This window comes from Glycine soja, chromosome 15 (genome assembly GCF_004193775.1).
Source record: "Glycine soja cultivar W05 chromosome 15, ASM419377v2, whole genome shotgun sequence".
Taxonomy (NCBI): Eukaryota; Viridiplantae; Streptophyta; class Magnoliopsida; order Fabales; family Fabaceae; genus Glycine; species Glycine soja.
Genome location: NC_041016.1, coordinates 5,292,761 through 5,304,517, shown reverse-complemented (window position 1 = coordinate 5,304,517; position 11,757 = coordinate 5,292,761). Strand labels below are relative to the sequence as shown.

The 11,757-nt window shown below is 33.5% G+C and overlaps 1 protein-coding gene across 2 annotated transcripts; it reads left to right on the top strand.

Annotated features, from left to right (window-relative positions):
• The first annotated feature begins 423 nt into the window (after window positions 1-423).
• LOC114388109 (katanin p80 WD40 repeat-containing subunit B1 homolog) lies at window positions 424-11,567 on the top strand. Of its 2 annotated transcripts, XM_028348441.1 has the most exons (18): window positions 424-773; window positions 1,378-1,508; window positions 1,926-2,043; window positions 2,371-2,597; window positions 2,709-2,811; window positions 5,052-5,122; window positions 5,674-5,748; window positions 5,833-5,976; window positions 6,470-6,644; window positions 7,171-7,692; window positions 8,145-8,201; window positions 8,280-8,548; window positions 9,256-9,381; window positions 9,600-9,674; window positions 9,806-9,918; window positions 10,119-10,235; window positions 10,323-10,391; window positions 10,944-11,567. In XM_028348441.1, exons 1-18 carry the CDS (start codon window positions 749-751, stop codon window positions 11,002-11,004), a joined length of 2,478 nt encoding a protein of 825 aa, XP_028204242.1. In that variant the 5' UTR covers window positions 424-748; the 3' UTR covers window positions 11,005-11,567. The 2 variants fall into 2 exon arrangements, with proteins under 2 accessions (XP_028204242.1, XP_028204243.1); XM_028348442.1 differs by lacking the exons at window positions 424-773; window positions 1,378-1,508 and having other exon boundaries at window positions 2,366-2,597.
• Window positions 11,568-11,757: the final 190 nt, after the last annotated feature.

Below are 11,757 nucleotides of genomic sequence, written 5' to 3'. Positions count from 1 at the left end.
ATTGTAACCTGACAAAGATAGAAAACAAGAGTCAAGATGAGCAAGATTCCAACACGAGAGATTTTTTAGTGGATTTTGTTCAAAATCCGTGAGATATGCTTATATGGAAGTTTAAGATGAAAAATTTATTAAGATATTTTTTATATTGAAATGAGTTGAAAAAGGAAGTTACATAACAAAGTAACTTTTCCATTTCAACATTTAACATGACTTAAAAAACATGTAAAGTAAAAATGTGATATAAATTTTAATTCGATAATTATTATTTATTTAAATTGAGATTCTATTTTGTTTTATAAAGGAGATCCTTGCTCCACACATAATTAATGTTAGAGAAGAAATAATAAATATTTTTTTTAAAAAAAGCAAAAGGAAAGAAAGTATTTATTGAGAAAAATAAATTCCTAGTCATAATTTTCATTCCCCGTTCTCATTTCTCACTGTTGAATCTGAATTCTTCTTCTTCTTTTTATTATTATTTTGAAACCATTTCTCATCTGACACATCTAATCCAATTCCTACCTTCCGCTTCGGATTTCCATCTTCACCCACCGAAGAATCTCTTTCTTCTTCTTCTTCTTCTTCTTCTTCTTCTTCTTCTTCTGAATCGTTGTGGAGTAGTAACAGGTGGCAGCACCAGCAGGGGGAGCCATCTTTGGAGTAGACCCAAGTTCTGAATTGATTCTTCAGTTAAGAAAGGAATTTCATTTCGGCTTCTCAAGCTGGTTTCTGAGGTGCCCAACAAAAAATGGCAAAGCGTGGATACAAAATACGTATCCTTTTTTTTAAGACAGAAAAAAATCAAATAAATGTGTTTTGCTAGAGAGAATGCTTGTCTGGAACTGTTTTTGGTTGTTTTTATTTTAAGAAAAATAAATTAAAATTATTTACGTGTAGCCGAGTTTCTATTGAAGTCTAGGTTAGGTGTTTTTTTATTGCTTCAAAAGCTTTTTTTTTTTTTTTTGGATTTTTTCTTCTCATTCTACCTTTTGGTTATCATGTTATGGGAGAGGGCAAGGTGGGATTTGGTGTGTTTGTTTTCTGGGGAAAAAGAAGTGATGCAAATTTTGGACGTTATGGTGATTTTCTTTTTCTTTTTTAACATTTTTTTTTCCAATTGGTTGCCAGGAAATTGTTGCAGAAGTTAAAGGGAATTTTCAAGGTTTTTTTTTTTCCGTCCCCTATCTGCACACATTCTTGTTTCTCTCTGTGATCTTCTGGAAATCGGATGTTGAAAGATATAAAATTTTGATGTTTTAGCTTAAAGGGTGTTTTTTTAATTTGTGGGGTCTTAATTTATTTATTTACCTCTTCAATCTGTTGTTGGCTGTGTTGAGTGTATTTGATAATGTGAATTCCTTAGCCAATAAACTGTAGAGGAATTTGTGGCTCATTCAGCAAGCGTCAATTGTTTAAATATTGGAAAGAAGGCGTGCCGTCTTTTCATTACAGGAGGGGATGATCACAAGGTCAATCTGTGGACAATTGGCAAACCAACTTTTTTAACGGTCAGTGCCATTGCTGTCTTTGTTTTTCTAGCATTCTAGTTAGGATATGGCTACTGCTAGATCATTCACCATTGATCAGGCCACTTTAATGGAGGGTCTATTTCTATTGTCCCATACTTAATTTGCAATTGCTATTGTAATATACTGAAGGATTTGCTTTTAGTTTATTTTAAGTTTTAAGTTTTGTTTTCCTTACTTATCTGTTTCACATTTTTGGCATTGCCACTATAGGAAGGATACTGCGAAACTGAGATTTACTACCATATTTAGATCATAATAATATATCATCTGTAATATTTTTCCTGATTGGATTCCCCATTATGAGTTGTGTGTGACTTTCTTTTGATGGCAGTAGTGACAGGTGGCATGTGTATAACTGTGACCTAACAATGCTTGACTTACTGTAAATATATGCAGAGCCTATCCGGTCATACTAGTCCAGTTGAATCTGTCGCATTTGACTCAGGAGAAGTGTTAGTTCTTGGTGGAGCATCGACAGGTGTGATAAAGCTTTGGGATTTGGAAGAAGCAAAGAGTAAGTCAATTAGTCCACTCTACTGTGGTGAACTTAGGCTAATATTATAATCTAGAATGATGTTTATTTGTGGGGCATTAGATTGTAAACTAGAGAAATGAAAACTGGATGATCATAAATAAATACTTGATTAAAGAATTATGAATTTGGCAGTTTGGCTATATACCTTGCTTGCATAACTTTATAAGGGATTCCATAAGTACTGCTACTGTTGCTGATTTTGAAATATTAAAGCATTTTTCAATTCTTGGTCACCATATAGGTTCCCACATTTGAAAATTTATCTGTAACACTTCTAATATATTTGTTATTGTTCTTGAAGTATAGTGGTTCGCACTGTTGCTGGACACAGATCCAATTGTACTGCTGTTGAGTTTCATCCCTTTGGTGAATTTTTTGCATCTGGCTCCATGGACACTAATCTAAAGATTTGGGACATCAGAAAAAAAGGATGTATTCATACATACAAGGGTCATAGCCAGGGCATCAGTACTATCAAATTCACTCCAGATGGCCGTTGGGTTGTTTCTGGTGGATTTGATAATGTTGTGAAGGTAACAATATGGACATTCTTAGATCCATGATGCTATAACATGCAATGTAGATTTTAATGTACACAATTTTTATACCAATATATCATGAATCTGCCTCACTACAATGTATAGGTGTGGGATCTAACAGCTGGGAAGCTCTTACATGACTTCAAGTTCCATGAAGGACACATTAGGTCAATAGATTTCCATCCGCTTGAGTTTCTTCTGGCTACAGGTGATTTACTGACTTTTGAACAGTTGAAGCATTTAAGAGTTAGGGCCGTTAAAATCTAAAGTATATCTTAAAAAAAATAAGGTAGAAATTTTATGGAAATTTATTTGAAGAGTTTTATGGCAAAATCTAAACGGGCACTAGTGTCATACTTTAGTATATTTAGAATTTTTGTTAGGTCTTGGGTTCAATCTTATTTGAAATTTGACGAATTCAAACCTTAAACCTGTGATCAGTGTTTACAGTTTTGATCATTCATGACAATAACAATGACATCAGTACAATATAATTCACATTTTATTCTTTATTTTCGTGGATGGATCATTTACTGCTGACCTTAGTAATGAGCAGTAGACTATGAGCTCCCAAAACTTCCTGTTAATTTTAGATGATCTGAGAAAGCCAGTATAAAGTACTAAATGACCCACTTTTTTGTTTATTCTTTCTCAGACCTTTGTTAGATCCATAGCTCTTCCAATACAGATTGACTTCAGTCTTGGACATTTCTGTAACATACTTTAACATGCTGTTATAAGAATCTGTGGTGGATAAGGTTTTCACATCTTTGCTAAGTTTGCACAGATGGATCTTTCACTGCCGACATAAGTAATGAGCAGTAGACTCAAATCTTGAAACTCAATAACTTTTTGATGATCAAAGTAACCCAAGCTAGAGCACTGAAGTATAAATGGTTTCGTTAACATCTGCCCTGAGGGTTGATTTTAAACAATTAAAACCAGAAACTTTTTATTGAAAAAAAAATTACATGGAAAAACAAATGTGCAATATAATAAATGCTTTCTTTTTTCCCCAATAAAAACTTTCTGCTTTTATATAAAATATTTAACATGCTGCTACATGAATCTTTCGTGAATAAAGTTTTAATATATGCAGTTGTTGAACAGTGAAACGAGTGGTGTGGATTCCCAAAATGCCAATTTAACAAAAACCTAAAACTTTTAAGTTTTAACTAAATCTCTAGCAGTGGCTGCCAAATTTTTTATCACTTTCATAAGTTTTGAAATAACTCAAGTGCATGAATTTACATTAGTATAGTCCAGTTCAGGGTTAACTTCTAGGTATTGAAAATTTTCCTCAACCTAGTTAGACAAAATTAATGAAGATAAAAATTAATAAAATAGAAATTCTAACAGCAAACAAATATTAAATCTAATTAACCAACTTTAAATTGACTAAGGTTTATAATCTGCCTATTTTAATTCTAATTTCATCTAGATCAAATATCTCATACCCAGATATTTTATCTCACGAACATACAACAGCAAAGCATGCATTGATGGAAAACCTATCAATTAAGCTCTAAAAAATAATTGTGTGCTATATTTTCCTAGTTAACTGTGATTTATGATTTTTATGAATCATGAAATGTGTCCTGCCTAGAAATCATATATGTGATTGCAATTAATAGCAGAATCAAATTTAAAGCATGGGATAAGCATGATACTCACTAAAAATTTCGCTGTACTAACTGATAGAACATAAAACAATAGAGATCCAAAAACTGAGCAAAAAATATCATAATGAATACTAACAAGGCTTAGTACAAAAATCTAACGAGGCATATTGTACTGTGCTTTGCACAGCCTCCTTTCTTGGCCTACTCTTCATGTTTATACTAATTTTATATGGCCCCAAATTAAATAGTGGACTTTTCTTCTAGCATTTGTATTTATATATAATCCCTCTTAATGTGAAATCTTTAGAAAACAAGGAATGTGTATTTCTTTCCTTCTTTAAGTCTTTTACCTAATGTCAGTGAGAGAAGTCTCATAATGATAGGAGATTCAAACTATGAAACTTCTACATGTATGTTATTGATATCAATTAGATCTTACCAAGTCCTGTAATTATGTTATTTAATTATAGGAAATATTTAACTTATATCATGATATTTATTTATAAAAAATAAAAAATATTCAGATATTATCACACTTTTGTCTCAGGGATGTGAAATGTGTTGTATGGTTTTGCAAAGTATCAATTGTAATGTATTCTATAGTTGTGTCTTCTCGACCTCCAAAATCTCTACAAACTTATTGTTTGTATAAATTTGATGTTAAGATGTCCCACATTGGATAGGAATATGGCTAAAGTACATTGTTTTAAGGCCTGTGAAATCCCCCCCTCCTGAGCTAACTTTTGGGGTTAAGTTAGGCCTGATTTATTTCTAATATATAAGTCAATGAAAAAGCACTTACTGAAATTCACAAACTGTTTTGCAGGTTCTGCAGATAGAACAGTGAAATTCTGGGATTTAGAAACCTTTGAATTGATTGGATCTGCTAGACGCGAGGTATCTAAACTTTCTGAATCTTTCTAATTCTGCTTAAAAGGAAACAATTATATCGATTTATGCCATAATTTGTGCTTGCATATCTGTCTGTTCTCTCTCTTTCACAAAATCTCTAGACATGTTTTGTACTACCCCTATGTACTAACTTCCATGATAACTCTTTGTCAACTAGTATGCTGAATCACCATTCTTAACACTTCTTTCCAGTTTGTCATCGCATTGTTGTTAGTTTTAGATAAGTTTTTGGTCAAAATTTTTTAATGTAGTTATGGACAAGAACATCTCTCCATTTTCTGCATTTGTCAGGGTTAAATTTTTATTTTCTATAACCTGCAGATTCTAGTGTCTTGTCTTAACTAAAAGCTTATAGATTCCTAAAATGATCTGGTATTCTATATAGTGCCATATATGTATCAAACTTATTGCTTTTGAAGCATGCCTAACTGTCCACAATGCCAAACACGAGCACAAGTGTGGTGCACACACACACACATTTTTGATAAATATTAATTATATTACTTTTCTGAATTATATCATATTACTTTTGTAAGGCTACTGGGGTACGCTCAATAGCTTTTCATCCTGATGGAAGGACCCTATTTACTGGACATGAAGATGGTTTGAAGGTAAAAAAAAGTTAGATTATATAAATTATTAATGCAGCATGTGGAACTGATTAAAGATGTCATTTCAATGATGATATATTATAGGTGTATTCATGGGAACCTGTTATATGTCATGATACTGTTGATATGGGATGGACAACACTTGGTGATCTTTGTATTCACGATGAGAAACTTTTGGGGTGCTCATTCTACCGAAATTCTGTCGGAGTCTGGGTAGCAGATATATCGGTAGGATCCACTATTATCAATTTAGGTTATTGGTTTCTTTTACTTTTTAATTTAAACATTATCTATCTGTTATAATTATAGATTTAGCTTTTTTGTGATTGTGAATTTGTACTTATAAAGGCTGTGTAATGCCATCACTTGTGCCCTGCTTATGCCAATACTGAAATTGGGGAAAAACTAATAAACTTGAAAACAGAATTCTGGCACATATAATGAAGTACGTGGTGCAATAACACTCCAGGTTTGCATGAGAATAAATCTTTTTTTCTACCATTGCTCATTACTATTGTCGGCTACCAATCCTAGTGATTGGATTTATATACTTACTTTTCGATAGTAAATAGATGAGATAATATTTCAGAGAATTTGAGTATTAGCTGTAACATGAGTACTTGGCATCCATTTAGTGTGTGAATGAAATATATTTTGAGATGGATGTTTTATTCTTTATTTTCTGTTAGCCATATTCTGACTGGTAGTTTCAAAATTTCAGCTTATTGAGCCATATGGTGCTGGCTTGGATCCCAAGAAAAATGAAGGCACAGAACAAAAACTTGGTCTTCAGGGAAGTAAACTGGAGAAAGTAGAAGTTAATGTAGGACCAACCTCTGGGTTCTGCAGCATGTCTCCTGATGAGTCAAAGGAGATAAAGAATATATATATTGACTGTAAGCCATTGTTTTTTTTTTCCTTTTGTCTCTCCTTAGTTGCTCTTTGGAAATTGAAATTCTGTATTATAAGTTGCACTGTTATTGCCGCATTTGATGGCGGAGTGTTGCTGCATTTAATGCTTTGCAAACACAGATATTCCCTGTTGGTATTGGTTAACTTGATAGACCCTAGTTGTACTGAATCACTGCTCTTTATCTGCTTTAGCCTTCCATCCTTGATAATGTTGATTTAAGTTGGTTTAGATTTGGATTTGTCAAGATTCTGAAACAATTGAGCCTGCAAGATTAATTGACAGGAAGCTGCCATTGCATCAATGAGTTGTTTTAGCAAAGAATATGTTTACAGTTTTGTTGAAATGACTTAAAGTGGATTTAATTTTTATGCTGACATCTAATGAATTTCCTGACATGATGAATGAGGATACATACATAAATACTTGCATAATTCTGGTGTCTGTGTATTATGATTCCTATTGTTTGCCAATTGTGTATCTAATAAAATGCTATTTTCTTCCATATAAAGCTTCTGGAGGGAAGCCAGTTACTTTACAGAGATCAGGGTCTTTAAGTTCAACAAAAGTAGATCTCCCAGAGGAATTCAAGGAAATTTGCAACTTAGGAACAATGAAGCAGAGTCCTGCAACAGGAGCTCGTGTAAAATCAAATGAACAAGCAATTAGAAAATCTTTCATTGCGCCAAACATTGTACCTCGTGACACTCCTGATGGTAAGGTATCGGCAAAATCAGAAAAAGAGACCATCTCCTTTTCAAAGACGAAACCTGGAATGTTACTTAGACCAGCTCATGTACGAAGAGCATCCACTGGCAGATTTGATGTTGATAGGTTTTCAGAAGATGTGAATTCTAGAACTTTTTGTGATACTGCTATTAAATCAGGCATCACAAAAGAACCCAGCTTCCAACTGAATCTAGGATTTCAAAATGAAGTTAAGGAATCTTGTGAAGATAAACATCCTATCAAGAGTGTCACAGACAAGTTTGACAAGACTCTATCTCCAAGCAGATTTTCTGAACAAACAAAACGTAAGTTTTTTTATCCCAGCCTATATTTCTAGTTTGAGCCACATGCTACCTTAACCATCTCAAAGAAAGCTAATTTCTAGTCGTATTTTGTTGCTTGCTCTTTCATCATACTTGCAAATATTTATATTTGGCCCCTGCTTTTAAATCTGTCAAGATGTTATGAAATTCTCTGTAGTATAGCTTGCCTTTGATTTCCAACTTCTATTTCCTTTTGAAAAATAGTGAATAAACTATTGGCCAAGATTCTTGACAGACAAGTTCTTTTTAGGGATGTGAACAAGCAGATATTCTGACAAGTAGCTTGTTGAGATTTTGGTTCTGCTTTAGTAAAAGAGCTGAACTGCCATGTATAAAGGTCATTCAAACAGAGATGTTCTGCATACTTTGGCTTATTATTTATGATTGAAGTTGAGTCTTTTGAGTTTACAAGTGATATTCTCATTATATTTCAGGTGACGAATCCTCACCCTGCAAGGAAGAGATTAGTCCAGTTAAATATGTCAATGGAGGTTTGTAATCCCTTATATATGTAACTTTATATTTTATAAAAGCCACTGATAATTGAATATTTTTATGTTCTATGGCAGTTGCTGTTGTACGAGGAAGGACCCGGTCATTGGTTGAGAGGTTTGAGCGAAGGGAAAAGATTCAAATCGATGAAGATCAAACTAATGTATTCCTTCCCACAATAAATGAAACAAGAGAAAAAGTTCACAATGAAGATCAAATTAAAGCATCTCCTACACCCACTGCGGTATTCGAGAGGAGGGAAAGAAATCCCTTAAATGAAGATCGAAACAATGTGCCCCCCATTCCCAAGACAATATCTGAAACTGATAAATCTCCTAACACAGTGGTAAAATTCTATCTTGGCTTTAAAAAAGTTTTGATACTAGCAAGTAGCATCTGAGCATCTTCACTGTAGCTTCTATTTTTTTTTTTTTTACTGAAAAAAGTGTTATATGTAGGTCAGTATGCCCCAGTTTACTAGGCAATCTATACTTACTAACATACTAAGCTTTAAGCTTATTATGATAGGAAACCCAGACTCAACAAAATAAAGTAAAGAATACAAAATTAGACCTATCAAACTAATGAGCTTTTGCAATAAGCAAGCTCTTTTTTGTATCCAGATTGAACTTTAGTTTAAATGCTATGTTGTAACCAGTATCCACTTACAGCATTTCATAATTGTTGGTTGGAAATAGCTAGACAAATTGTAATTGTTTTAAAAAAAACTATTATCTATTAAAACAGACTCTAACATTGTACATGGTATCATAAGTTTAGGAGTTAGCTTCTCAGATCTTTTCTCTTGAACCTCTATCTGAACGCATCCCTATCTGAATTTGGAACATTGCTCTAGTGTCATTGCTCTTGTTTCTGTTTTGATTTCTCTGATTTTTACTGTCTTTTCTTCTATAATGTACTAAATAACAAATGAAATATCATATGCCTTGAAAGATTGTGAAAGATCAAACTTAATCGTGCACTCATTTTCACGAATTGTTACTTTGGGGTAGTTCAACTAATTCATGTTTATTCTGTTATATAATTTTGCAGAAAGTTGAGCCTCAAATTTCTAAAGAGGATTCAAACCCTGCAAATGAAGAGGAAATCATTGAAGGTCTGATGCAAAGTCATGATGTAACATTAAGTAATCTTCGCTCACGCTTGACAAAGTTGCAGGTAATTTTTGCTAGTTATTAATATTATTTGTTTGCGTGCTTGGTCCTTATTTATTAATACTTGATGTTTCAGTCTGTATTATTCTTAGCCAGGGAACTTATGACAGTGTTAGGCCACATGTCTGCTAAACAGGGCTAAATAAAGAAAATGATGAAAAACTAGAACCATTTATTAACGTCACCGACTGGTTAGTGGTAATAATGTGTGTGCTTTTGTAGGTGGTGCGGCATTTTTGGGAATGTAATGATATTAAAGGTGCTACCAATGCTTTGAGAAAGCTGCCAGATCAATCTGTGCGTATTTTATGAAGTAGTTGTATACCACTTGTTGGCTTATTTTTTGTTGTTTTTTGTACTTTCTAACTTAAAACTTATGGTTTTCTTATTGAATATATAGTCCTGAAAATAATTTCATACTGATGCAGGTTCAAGCAGATGTTATCAGTGTCCTTGTGGAAAAGATGGAGATTTTCACCTTAGATTTATTTTCTTGCTTACTTCCTGTGCTCACAGGCTTGCTGGATAGCAAGATAGAAAGGTAATTGTTTAATATTTTATAGGCTTGAAAACTCATGGTGGGATTTGAACACAGAACCCTATTACTTTCCTCATTTTAACATGCTGTAATATGGGGGCCAATATCTTCCAACAGGAGCTTTAAATATCATGTTTGTTACCATTATTGTCAGCCTATGTAAAAAAACTTGTGATAAACATTTACTCTGTTCTCATGTGCAGACATGTAAAGCTGTCACTGGATATGCTGTTAAAGCTTGTAGCAGTTTTTGGTCCAACAATACGTGCAACTGTTTCAGCACCTCCCTCTGTTGGTGTCGATCTACATCAAGAAGAAAGGTGACCTCCGTTTTCACAAATTATTCGTTTCACTTTCTCATCTATTTTATGTGAATGAAGCTAACTTGTATGAAATCTTGAGGACAGGCGGGAATGCTGCAACAAGTGCTTTATGGAACTGCAAAAGATCCAAATGACTCTTCCAATACTGATACGGTAATCATGCAGTCTTTAATGTTGCTTTCCTGACTAATTATGTAAATTGAAAACAATGTTGTAGAATTATTGTTTTTAATATAGAAAATAAGGGAAGACTCTTGCTGGTCTCTATTTCAGAATTTTGAAAATCCAATTGACATTGAAAATAACATTCTTATGTTGGGAAAAGACAAGTAGCGTATGCAACTATCTATTGAAATAGTAAAAGGCATATTAAAAAATTGCATTTGTGTTTCCCTTTTTGGCAGATTATTCATTTTTCTGGTAATAATTTGCCTATGGTTTTTATCAAGCACAAATCTCAGTTTTCCTAAATAAGTATTGTTTACTTTATAAACACTTTCTTTACATCCCAATCCCATCAAGGTTGTCATTATTTTTTGGTCTCTTCTTTGGTGAGGGACGTAGGGAGGATCCAATTGAATTTAGTAAAATGATGCTCAGTAGTTCTTTGAATACCATGCAACTTTCACTAACATCTCATTCACATGTAGACTCAGAAACCAAGAATCACTGCTTCATTTTTTATTTTTTATTTTTTTGCTGCAGGAAGGGTGGTATATTAGCCAGGTCTGCTCTAGAGCTAAATCTTGTTCTTCAGCAGTCCTAACTGATGCTGATGTTGTACGAACTTAAAGCCAAATTGTGAAGAAGTAACATGGCTCAATATGCTTTTAGGCAGGATTGTGCTTAAAACGTGAAGGTTTCATGTTGGGTTATTGAGATCATAGCCTACAATTTTGTCTTGATGATTTGCTCTATTAGCTGTCATCATCGGCTTTGTTGATGGAAGAGCTCTATATCTAATATGTTTGGGAGAAAGTTCTTTTACTTCATCTTAAGAGTTAAGGTGGAAGCAGCCATCTGAGGATCTTGGTCTTCCAACAGTCTTGAAGGCTTTGTGTCCATAACTTTCACTGATCTTGGCTATTGCTTGTATGTATTTTTTTTTTTAATTTGTTTTCTGGTTCTTACCGGTAGTAAACTAGTAGTGATACCGACCCAAAGTGGGGTTTGGTGCACCTTGGTCACTGCTTATAATAGTGACTATCAGCATTTGTATCAATCTGATGTATGTAGTAGTAGTCATGCATATTTCTATGTATATCTCATGTTCTATGTTCAATGAAATGGATCTTCAATTTTTTTGTTCAAACTGCTCCAGCTTCTGTTGATTATAGTGGCTACTATCTGTTCCTCCAGGACTATCATGTTGAAATCATGTCCATTGTGCTTATTTTGTTGTCCTTCAGGTAGATTAATGTTATTGGACCAAAATGGTTTCGGATTCCCTTAAAATAAAATTCAAATTACTACGAATTGAGACAAGACTTTTAAGAACATAGGTAAGTCACTAAAGCTA